This window comes from Protomyctophum bolini (assembly GCF_963924005.1).
Source record: "Protomyctophum bolini genome assembly, chromosome: 4".
Lineage (NCBI taxonomy): Eukaryota > Metazoa > Chordata > Actinopteri > Myctophiformes > Myctophidae > Protomyctophum > Protomyctophum bolini.
Window position 1 is genome coordinate 4,683,310 of NC_137865.1, and position 12,559 is coordinate 4,695,868.

The 12,559-nt window shown below is 42.1% G+C and overlaps 2 protein-coding genes across 2 annotated transcripts in view; both read left to right on the forward strand.

The window, feature by feature from the left end:
• tp53i11b (tumor protein p53 inducible protein 11b) overlaps window positions 1-2,612 on the forward strand; it is an 86,796-nt gene extending 84,184 nt beyond the window's left edge. The window contains exon 7 of the mRNA XM_080761799.1: window positions 2,260-2,612. Coding sequence (XP_080617925.1) covers window positions 2,260-2,408 — 149 coding nt within the window. The 3' untranslated portion in view covers window positions 2,409-2,612. The remainder of the gene's footprint in view (window positions 1-2,259) is intronic.
• Window positions 2,613-7,744: 5,132 nt separating this feature from the next.
• cd82b (CD82 molecule b) overlaps window positions 7,745-12,559 on the forward strand; it is a 46,194-nt gene continuing 41,379 nt past the window's right edge. The window contains exon 1 of the mRNA XM_080761792.1: window positions 7,745-7,840. The gene's annotated coding sequence lies outside the window, so the exon portion shown is untranslated. The remainder of the gene's footprint in view (window positions 7,841-12,559) is intronic.

Sequence of the window (12,559 nt, forward strand, 5' to 3'; positions counted from 1 at the left end):
CCCCCCCCCCCAGAAGCAAAGACTTGAGTTAAAAACGTTTTGCACCACATTTTCACGATTTTAAAAATAAATAGCAGACCTACAAGCTTGTATAGCGTGCCGCTCGGTGGCGCTCTACGAGCTTGTAGATCTGCTATTTTTCAATAGCTAAATTAAAACATAATGTTTTAAACACCTAAAAATGTTTTGTTTTAACCCAAACAATGACTTACCCCGACTACCTTTAACATTGTGTAAAGGGGTTTATTTGATGTGTTCTATTTAACCCATTCTGACTGGGAACCCGTTTTGGTGTTCAGCATCATGTTATGCTTTAGCTATTGAAAAACAGCAGATCTACAAGCTCATAGCGCGCCACCGAGTGGCGCGCTACGAGCTTGTAGGTCTGCTATTTTTGAAAAATCGAAGAACGACTGACATTTTTTAGAATCTGATCTCAGGTCAGAATGGGTTCATCAGACCAGTGTGTGTCCAGTGGAAACCTCGTATGAATCTGATCTCAGGTCAGAATGGGTTAAGAATGCTTTTCAAAGCGGCTGCTTGTTTGAAGACTCATCCACCGTCACCTCTATTCATTTTGCTGCGTTAACGTTGCCCTCTAGTGGTCACTGAGTCAAGCTTTGCATGTTTGGTGACACGTTATGATTACTTATAGGATAATAAATAATAATAAAGGTGTAATCGTAGTAGTAATAAGAAATGCATTATTATTGGTTTATTTCATTGCTTTTTTTACCCCCTTTTCCTCCCCAATGTAGTTCAATCAATCAATCAATCAAAACTTTATGTATACAGCATTTCATACAGCAAGTGCATCCCAATGTGCTTCACAGATTAAAATCACACCCGTGTGAACTGAGTGGTGCACTGAGTGGTGCACTATCGACTCTCTCTGTTTCTGGCACAACAGCGCCCTTACTGGTACTGTTTTGTTTGGGTAATCCTGTAAAAAGGGAGTTTACAAAAACGTATTCCCTTCATAACAATGTGACTGGCTGTATACTGCTTGACAAAAGATTATACCGTTAATCCCACTGGCAAAACACTAATTGGACTGCAGTTTCCACAGTGTGCCAAAATGCAACACAAAGTTGACAACGGTGACTTGCATGAGATAGAAGTGATACCAGCCAAAGTTGACAACGGTGAGATAAGAAGTGTTAGCCACAACCTCAAACCTGCTCACTGCAGCATGTTTTTTAAAGCGAGAGGGGAACTCGGAATGCCTAAAAATGGACTTCACGCCTCTCACAACCAACCCACAAGCGTGTCTCTTGAAATGATGAGAATCTGCTGCTATTTGTGGGAAACTTTCCATGTCGAAGTTGCTTTTTTTCACAATTTTTCTAAAATAGCAGACCTACAAGCTCATAGAGCTTGTAGATCTGCTATTTGTCAATAGCTGAAGTATAACATAATGCTTCAAACCCCAAAAGGGGTTCCCACTCAGAATGGGTTAAAGTACCTTACTTAAAGTAAAACTAACGGAAAGTGACTTTAAAATGGGTGTGATGTGTTCTCTCCGTCTGGTCTTCGTCGGTAGTAGGTACATTGCTGCGTTCTGGACAAGTTGTAGCCGGGCAACTTTTCTTTTTTTCGGCACACCAGATATAGGAGAACATTATAACGGTCTATCCTGTCTAAAACGGTGGCCTATAGTGGCAGCATGTAAGAGGTTAAAAAGCATAGGACCTACGATGGAACCTTGGGATTATGCCAATTGATTCTTCCCCGACACACAATCGCGTGTTGCCACATGCTGTTATATCCTACTAACTCACCTGCCATTGACGAGGAGCCCCCACCGGGAGGACGTAGCGCATTCATCCTATACTCCCTGCCGACAGACGTGCCCCCCCCCCAGCTCATACGAGTACGTGCGGTGACATTTGTCACCCAGGCCCTGCAGGGACAGACCCAGGGACGCACATAGCTCATGTGTAATGGAGTGGTTGCACCACTCAAACCCTAAGACGACCCCACAAGTCCTGGGACCTCTGCAGGTGGAATTACAAAGACGTGTGGAGACAAAGAACAAGCCCCTCCCCTGTCAGTTTTTTTAATTAATTATTATTTTTTTAGGAATAGAACTAGAAGGAGCCATTCTGCCTATGTGTGCCACTACAGAACTAGATGGATGGATGGATGAATGGATCCGTCTGATTCAGATGAGTGACATCTTCCTCTGTTATCATTATTATCATTAATATTAATTGTGGTCGTGTGTGTGTGTGTGTGTGTGTGTGTGTGTGTTTACAGTGACAGGCGCCGCCCTGGTGGAGGCCGACACGGCGCCCAGCGGCGCCATGCTGTTGCTGCTGAGCAGAGCGCTGTTCCTAGTGGTCACCCTGGGGTACTACATCCAGCTGGGGCGCAGGAACAACGCACGCGCCCCAGGGAGGAACTAAATTGGGGACATTTATGGAGGGGGGAGGAAGAAGGAAGTGTTTTTTTTTTTTCTCTCTCTCTTTGTGTGGTGTCGTCGTGAGGGGGATTCGACGCTGTGACGCGCTCGTTATAGCGCCACCACCTGGACAGTGTTTTTATCTACAGCTGACGAGTCCCTCGGTGCGCGGGTGTGATGTCATCGCTGTATGGAGGCGGGGTTTGGGTGTGAGGCGGGGGATGGCAGGTTTGTAGTGTCGTTGTCCTTGTAGCTGTAGATATTTCCTGTGATTTGATTGGTCGATGTACAACGTCATTAAAATTAAGTTTTTTTTCCCCGTTTTTGTTTTTAAGTGCAGCTACAGGACGTATTTTTCTAGATAATGTATTTTGAGTGATGTAAAGATATATAAATATGTTTTGTATATAGTATGATGTTACTTCTGAACCAAATGAACCCTATAAATTGTGTCATGAAACTGGCCAGCATTCCGCAAAAATCTACAGAGCTGCTTGTAGATGTGCTATTTTCACTAATTTGTACAACGAAGCACAACGCGGTCTAAAATGGTTCACACTTTGATGTTTCTATATTTGCGTTGAACATTCTGCCTCTGCTGCACACGCACACAATGATACCGATGCGTCTTTTTAACACATTGACTGCCCCCTGGTGGACGAATGTGGTGGCGCCTCGCTGCCGACCGGATCCGCATGTTTTTTTTTTGTTAGACGCAGCGTCCGTTTTGGCGTTCCATTTTAGATGCGGCCGTCCTTGCTCTAGAAAACGCAAAATGTTCCAATCGGGATCACCGGACAAGCAGAAAAGACCTCCGGATATTTGGCGTTTGGTCAAAACCACGGAGAGCTCTGTAGATTTGGAGTTGGAAGCCTTTTCAATCGGCCTGTATACAAAAGGTGAACGGCAGTGTGCATGCGCTGAAACGCAAGGGAGTCCGCTGAAGAGGGAAGGGCCAAGCTAAAAAAATACAAATTTGATTACAGCGATTCCGTTTTGTATCATTAAAAAAAGCTTCTGTGATGGTCGACGGAGCATTCCGTCAGAAGCAGTGGTTGGATTTTATATGACGGAATACTGTTTATTTGTTCAGATAATGCTGGAAGTTTTATATTAACGGGACCATACAAATATTTGAAGACGCAGTTAATCTAAGTGAGGAACAACTGTACTTGAATCTGCGCGCGCACGCATTCTGCAACAACAAAAAAAACACCTCCAAACATTTTGGATTAAATAAACAATAAATAAGACATTTCTATTTCATTCAAATGACATAAACAGTCAATTAGACATTTCAATTAATTCACATTAATTAAACGGTAAAAGAACATTTTAAAGGGAAAACGTATGATCTTGTTTTTGTAGCATTCTTCAAGTTTCTACCAAAGTGAATGAGTCCAAATAATTGTTTTCATTCTTTAACATGTAGGTTTAGTTTAGAACAATCCGTCGTTCTCTGCTTCTAGATCTGTATGCACGTGCCAGACTCTCATGCATGATCAATGCTTTAAGTTGTGAGCTTGTACATTGGCTATTTTTGTGCTCAATACCGTCGTGCAATGAAGTGTAAATCAAATCAGGCTTTACAGAAATGTTCCTGAAACACTTGACCTTTCAGCTGATGTTTTCCTCATTAGACAATGATGTAGCACAATGTTGTTTAGATCAGTGCTTCTCGAAGTAGGGTCCAGGGACCCCCAGGGGTCCTTGATGGGGTTCCCAGATAAATCATATATCCTCACAATCGGTTTTTAACCATTTTAACCCCTGCATGCATTAAAAAAAAAGTCTAAACCATCTACCATCTGAAAATGTGTTATGCTATAATAAGAGAAGATTTATATATATTTTTTCTTTTTTTAAGCAAACTAATTAAACACTTTTTGAGGTTTTTCCAAAAATATGAGTGTAGTGTATAGATCTGCTATTTTTGAATAGCCAACGTATGATTGGATAAAGCGGTTAGAATGATTGTGATGCTGTATTAAGTTTATTAACACATTTTGCTCTCAACCCCCCGCGGATCCCACTTTGATAACCACTGCTTATTATAAAACTACTTTACCAGAGCAGTCCAAATGTACAGCGTTCCTTTATCTCCTTTAGATAATGTAAAAAGTGTACCATCTGCTATTTCTTTGAACACGTGTGTGTGCGTGCGTGTGTGTGTGTGTGTGTGTGTGTGTGTGTGTGTGTGTGTGTGTGTGCGCGCGCGCGCATGTTATTTACAGTATGAAATAAATCAGTTCTAAGTAATGTGATGTATTTTTAGTATGAAATAAATACATTTTAATTGACATTGTATTCTGACTTCTTGTAACTGCATGCAGTTGAAATCTACTTTTTACACCGGAGAAATTTGTGCCATGAAGAATATAACTCGGTCTTTAAAGTGGGTGTATTGTAATCATTGCTATGTAGCAATGATTGCTATCACAATATAGCCATTTAAAACTGCTAACAAACACACTATAGCAATGCAATGCTATCACAAAAAGCTGTAACTTTTGATCAAAGACACTTTAAAACAATATCACAGCACTGTTAAAGTGACAGGGCATGCGAGTCAAATTCCAATTTCACCTTTGACCTCTCGGGGCTCAATTTGGCCAATCGTATGCAACACTCCACGTGGACTCCGTGTTATGACTGTAAGCCATGTACAGTATCTAAACCAATCAGAGAAGGTCTCAGGATTATGACTGTACGCCAATCAGAGATGGGTTTTAGTGTTACGCTGTCATTTGAAGTTGGACAGAGAACACGGGCGTTCCCTCTAGGAGGGTGGTCCGCAACTCTGCACGCACACACGCATCTATGGCATGCACACACACACACACACAGGTTTGTATATACTTGAGAAGACTTCAACATGTTTAAGACATTGATTTTATTTCATTACAAGCTTGTATAGATCGGCTATGTTTCCGTGCGCAACACCGCAGTGTGAAAGTAAGTATAATCAAGCAGAATTCTAACTCCTAAACCTGACCCCTGGCTACTGCATGCATTCAGATCAATCCTATAATCCTAAACCCAACCTGAATCTTTACCCAATTTTAAAACCCAATCCCCTAATTATTTTTAACCATGAAAACGAAGAATTTCTCAAATTCTACTATACATGTGTGGGGACATATCTGGGCCCTTACAAGTATAGTTAACACACACACGCGCGCGCAACAAATGCACGCGCGCACACCAAAACCAGCAGGTATACGTCTCTGTAGTGTGTGATGGGAGCGGTCCCAGGCAGTCAGAGGTTTTTGGCGTGGCTCTGGGGTTTGTGGTCGAGTTAAAAGGTTGAGTGTGTGTGTGTGTGTGGAGAGAGGGACACATGTTCACGTAGCCTCCACACACACACACACACACACACACACACACACACACACACACAGATATATAGTTGGCACATGACACAGATGTTGTGCAGTGTTCGGTAGCAGATAGAGGGACGTCAGACATGGGTGTGGTCTTGCTGTGAGTTCTGTTAAAACTAGTAATTATCTTCTTCTCTTTCTACTGGTAGTGTTTAATCAGCCTCATGCGCTCCGCGTAGCTCCTCCTGAAGCCTTCTGCCCTGAACTGCACCATAATTATGATGTTCTATAAGAAAAATATCATTCATTCCATTTCTGTCTACAAAGCGCACACACACACACACACACACACACACACACACACACACACACACACACACACACACACTCAGCAGGCCTCATGAAACGTTTCAAATGATGGAGGAGAGAAATGGGGTTATTTCTGGATGGGAGGGCCCGGAGCACACCATACCACAGCGGTTCCTCAACCTGTGGTTCCGTGGACCACTGGTGGGCTGTGAGGGCATTGTAAAGGGGTCCCCAAATAATTAGCAAAACACCCAAACATTTCAATGATAATTCTCATTGCTCCTAATATGGGCAGAAGGGCAGAGCCTGTCAGCACTATAGGGAGTGTTGGGCGGGAGGAGTAGGATGGAGCCTCTATACGTCCTCCCGGTGGGGGCTCCTCACTGGCAGGTGAGTCGGAGGACAGCAGCTGTGACAACGCACAGAAATGTGTGTGGGGAGGAATTAGCCCTTCACTAAATGCCAATCCAAATAGTTTAGCAACAGTTGCTATGCAGATCAAGTTTTCTTCGATGCTAACGTGCATCTATTGGACAAGGATGGGTTGGGGAGGGACTTAATGAAGGGCTAATTGATTGCCATAATAACGACTAAATTGGGTAGAAATAAGAGAATAAGAGAAAACAATAGAATTGTAGTTTTAGTAGCCTATTTATGTAAATTACATGTATCCACGACGGAACACAATTGATTGATTGATCATTAAAATAAACATGCTCTTGGCAAGACTTAAGTCATGGTCATATGGGTGGGCCCAAACCTTTTTTAAAGATTTTTTGAAGTGGGCCCTATATGCGGTAAATGTTCAGAGAGGCATGCACTGAACGGGTCTTAACCCACTTTCACAACGTTTAAAAAAGAAAGCCGATCTGCAGGCTCACAGTGCGTCACTATGCAACGCTTTGTGGACTTGTAAATCTGCTATTTTTTTTTAACTTTTACGTGAGATACAACAAATACAAGTAAATTCACAGTAGAAGGAAAAATAAAGGTTGACATATTATGGAGATTCGAGGTTTCTGCCCAGCTGTGACCAGTGACATTTAATGAGGTTGCATCACACAGTAGTGCTACTGGATCATAAAGTAATGAGTTAATCATTTTTTATCATGTGAGACTCAGAGCTGTGAAATCTATATTTCACAGCAGTTTATTTTATTTTATTTATTATCATTGATTAATACTTACTTTGTCCTGCACACAAAGGCACTATGTTATGCTTAAACGCAAACTTGTATTCACACAATCTGAGAACCCATTGTCAAAACGACTATAGTATTCACATAATGCATTGCATTCCATCACAGCTCAGAATTCTCTCCTGAAGATTTGCCACAACAAAAGCTGTCTGTCTGTCTGTCTGTCTGTCTGTCTGTCTGTCTGTCTGTCTGTCTGTCTGTCTGTCTGTCTGTCTGTCTGTCTGTCTGTCTGTCTGTCTGTCTGTCTGTCTCTCTCTCATCAAACATAGGTCTTATAAAGCAAGTGTAAATATTAAAAGGTTACAAAAAAGAAAAGAAGACATGCGTGTTCTTGCGCGCTTTGATTGGCTGATCGGAATCTACGGATTGTACCACTGTCTGCCGCATGGTGGCAGTGTGACAGTGACACACGCACACCCACACACACGCACGCACGCACACACAAATTTAACACACACACACACACACACCCACCCACCCCCACACACACACACACACACACAGCCTCAGTCAGTCAGACATTCATTCCGTGTGTGTCTCTACAGCGGTGCAGTCGCTGTTTTCTCTTAACTTCTCTTCATCCAGAGACATTGAAGTGCTAAACAGTGAGTATCGACACTCTATTGACAGCAGCTATTATTGTACCGTGTTTATTGATGACGTCACGCACACTGTTGTCGTTGTGTTTTGTTTGCTCGTGTTAAACTTTGAACAGAAACCCAGAGAGGGGAACATTAAAGCCACGAGTTGAGCATGTAAAGTAGTAGACCACGCGAAGTTAACGAACGACTTAATTCGTGAACCTCACAACAGTTAAACTTTAATCATTGTCGTCGTGCTGATAAAACATCGCTTTAGTTAACGTGTTTTTCAACCAGGCTGCGGCGAAATGTTTAGTTAGGCTACACTACAGTGCACTGTACTTACTGTGTACAGTAGCCATGCACCCTTAGAGAATGTTGGCTTCACTTTCACTGTTGATTCGTTTGCTCCTTGATACCAATTGCATGCCTGCCCTATATTGTTTAGGCTATTCTTGTTTATTGTTTGTGGAGATGGATAACGACACGATATGAGTTCCTGATGGAATACATACATGACATGTAGACCTATGTAATTATAGCCGCAATTTGCAACATTATATTTTGTACATTCATTCATTCTATGGATCATGTCACTGACTCACGCCAATAGCAGTGGTTCTCAAACTTTGTGTCAAGGACCCCCCCCCCCCCCCCACATGATTTCGGGTGATGGAAATATGTTGTGCCAGCTATAGGGACCTCAAGAAGCGAAGATTGGTGTTTAAAAAAAAAGTTTAGCCATAGTATCTTGGTTATTGTGGTTGAAATGATTGTGACGCTACAGTATATTAACATGCTGGGGGAAAGTTTCAAGATTGTTTGAGTAATCTATTGAGTATGAATATAACATAGCCTATATATAACTGTGCTGCATTGAACTCTATAGTCCTTTATGCTTTGATATCTCATCATATCTGCCTGAATAGGTTGCTGTAGGCTACTGTATATCTCTCTCTCTCTCTCTCTCTGTCTCTAGTGTCAGTTACAGTTGTACAGTAGCCTACAGTACACGCGTACGCACTACGCTGTCAACGCAAATCATTTCACACGGTCAATGGAGGACAAATTGGCCCTGAAACTTTGCCCAAATATGGAGATGACTGGCATCGGTGCTGACAGCATAGTTGTGGTGTCATGGACTGTCCAATGTCATCCGAGATCCATATGGAAATAACACTGGTTTTTATAAAAACTCCATATTGCTTATGTTTATGTTTTTGACCCCGTCTGTCAGTCAGACAGACAGGAGAATGTAAAAAAAAGTACTGTTTTTATTTTGGACGTGCAAGGTTTCCACAGAATACCGGTAGGTTGGACATACGGAGATGAGTGACTGGCCACACTTCCTGGTGGAAACATGTGCACGCCACCTTTCTTGTTATATTTTATTCTTTAAGTTCTACATGTATCAGTCATGGCTGCCCACCTGATGTTGTGTGGTATAGTTCTGACTGCTCCAGACCGTACCGAAAAACTGGCAGCTTGCATAACGTCTTCAGACTATAGGACTCGTGTCCAAGACATTCAGTTCAACATATTTGGATCCTCCAAAGACGATGATAAGATCTCCCACCATGCAACAGCAGCCGCCATACCTACTTGAAAATGGGGCAATTTAATTCCCCTTGGGCTTAACCTGTGTCCTCCAGGAGATGTTTTCTTTTGATTTAATTTCCACGGATCATTATCATTGATGTAAATCATAGTTTTTGCCACCAAATATTTACGCCTCTCCATTGTAGACAAAGGCTGAATGACCACAGCGTTCGCCTGGAAGAAGCTGGTAGCATGCTCAGTCAGTTGTTGGTCTCTGGGGCGTACGGTGGCTCGGGGGTAGAGTGGCCGGATGGTAACCGCAAGGTTGCCAGTTCAAACCCGGCCTCCCCCAGAGTTAGTGTCCATGACTATAGCCTTTATTTTAATGTAACATATAGTGTGTAATGTTTACACTATAAATGCACATGCATTGAATAGCTTTTCGTGTGTGTAAGTGGGGGTCTGTGTTGTCTACATTGCGTGTGTGTATATGCGCTATATAAATAATATGTACTGTATGTGAGCAAGGGGACATGTGCGGTACTGTATATGAGCAATATGGTGTCTGTCTGTATAAAGAATGTCGGGCTATTAAAACCTGCTTTTAGCTCATAGGCCAGGGGAAGTGGGAACGCAATCCTATTCCAGCAAGTTAATGGACTCACAGATGTGTATATGGGTCAAATTATTAATACCATACTGTGTGGAGTGTGTGTGTGTGTGTGTGTGTCTGTGAGTGTGTGTGTGTGTGTGTGTGTGGGGGGGGTGTTCTAAGAGGGTCTGGCCACTGTGCCAGATGGTATATTTGGCACAGTGTCATCAAGGCAACTGACGCATTTTTGGCATCATAATCATGAGATTATTCTGATCCATTCCTATAATACTCAACTCTTGGGGATCCAGAACCGGATGCAACATTTTGGAACTGTTTCCGAAAACGGTTGTTTATTATATCACATTGTCAAAGCTAGACTGTATTGACTTCAGGTCTGCTATACAATTTTTAATACCAGTGGTTCTCAAACTTTTATTTTTTTATTTCAAGGACCACCGTAACTCTGAGAGTGTACAAAGGGAACCAAATGGACTCATAAAGTTCCATTTTGTACACTCTTAAGAGTTCCAGACCTGGTGTGCAAGTTTGCAACACTGATTATATTTGCGTTTATCAACAATTATTGCAAGATTGTTTTTTTGAGGGGCTCATTATGCCCAGCTCTGTGTGCTTGTGTGTATACCCCATAGTGATGATTTGATTGGCTGAGCACCCCATAGCGATGATTTGATTGGCTGAGCAATGTACATATGGAGGATAAAAAGTGAGGACTGTGAAGTGATTAGCCGGTTTGAACTTGAGAATAAAACGCGAGGACAGAAAAGTGAGGACTACTTAAGTAACCATAATATGATTGATTCCTGATCCATATGCTTATCCACTTGAACGCCAGCATCCATATTCCGGCAGGAACTTTGGCCTCGAAAATAGCAGATCTTACAAAGCTCATTATAGCGTTGCATGACTTGTTGTGACCAGGAGACGGAAGAAGAAAGGTCAAGGTCAAGTACATGGCAAACTCGGATCTAGTTTACGAAGTCTAGGTCGTTGACTCGTTATTAGTATTAGTTAGTTTTTTGGGGAAAGTTTGAGAACTACTGGTTTAGAAGGCACGTGTAGAATCAGCCTCAGGTCTTAAGGGTTAAGTGGTACACACACACACACACACACACACACGCACACACACTCTCACACCATGTGGCATCATCGTGTCCATCTGATGTGCTGGAAGGAACTTATAGGAAGAAAGTAAATGTAGGAAAGTTTTCATTCTGACTCGGCACTTTCACTATATATGCAATCAAATATAATATTCATGAAACATATTTTTACCGTAGGCTACATGTATAGAACGTCCAGCTCAACACTTCATAATGACCATGATGTGTATATACGACTTGCGTCGGCAGCTTTTGTAGCTTGATAAAAAGGTGCGAACGGGGCAGATATTGTTTTCTCACCACCACCACCGTCTTTCAGCAGCCTATAGCCTGGGCAATCTTGAGCTTCATAGACTGGGTGTGTTCCTTCCACGCGCTGACCAGGGAAACCCCCCCCCCCCCCCCCCCCCCCTGTCAGGTGTAAAGGAGCAACTTGGACACTCGGGCATGAAGGAAGCATGAGTTCAAGTCTGTTTCTCTCCACACGTTGGCGGAGGGTGTGTGTAGAGCTTGTTGCATTTTAATATTTTACCTTCTACTGTTTGTATCGTGCCTAAGCTTGTTTTAATATGATTGTTTTACCTGTTGTACAGCACTTTGTAACATTGTTTCGAAAGGTGCTCTATAAATAAAATTTACTTACTTACTTACTTACTAGAGCCCATGAGGATCACATTAGATAATTGACACGGGGGTGAAAAATGGGTTACAAAACCGTGGGAATAGAATGAATGAATTTTTATTTTCGTGTCTTGTCGTTAAGACCCATCCCTTACAGGATTATAAGACACCAACAACATGAATAAACAATATCACGTCACGTTCACTTCCCACACAGAAGTTACACAAAGTATTTGATCAAACACAAAGTATTGGGATAAAAATTATATATATATATATATATATATATATTTTTAAAGACCCAGTTAGTCCTGTCTGGGGTTGGCTGACTCATCAGAAAACGTTTCTTATCTGTTTCTTATCTGAACGTCAAAATGAAACCATATTATGTGTAGCTGGGGGATTTTAGGGGATTAAAACCTGGTGGAAGCTTCTTTAGGAGTCTAAATTGAAACCATCTTAGGGGGGGGGGGTTTCCATTTTACAGTGTAATTCACAAGTCACAACAAGGAAACACTGTAGTCACTCACCGTTTTCACTTTTACTGGACAAGGCGTTAGGTTATTTCCTGTCTGTTACTGTGACTATGTCGGTGTGTATGGATGCTAGTTAACAGGTGGGGGTGCATGCTTAGTTTAGACTAATACTAATAATAATAATAAAACTTTATTTGTATAGCACCTTTCATGACATGAAATGCAGCTCAAAGTGCTTTACAGAAAAATGGAGGATAAAAGAAAAGCAAGGCAAAAAGACTAGTCATTGGTTAGACATGGGTTAGGTTTAGGTGTGCTGCTCCGTGGTAGGTTAGGTTCAGGGTGAGGGTTTGAGATAGTGGGGTGCAGTACTTAGTTTAGACAGTCTTTG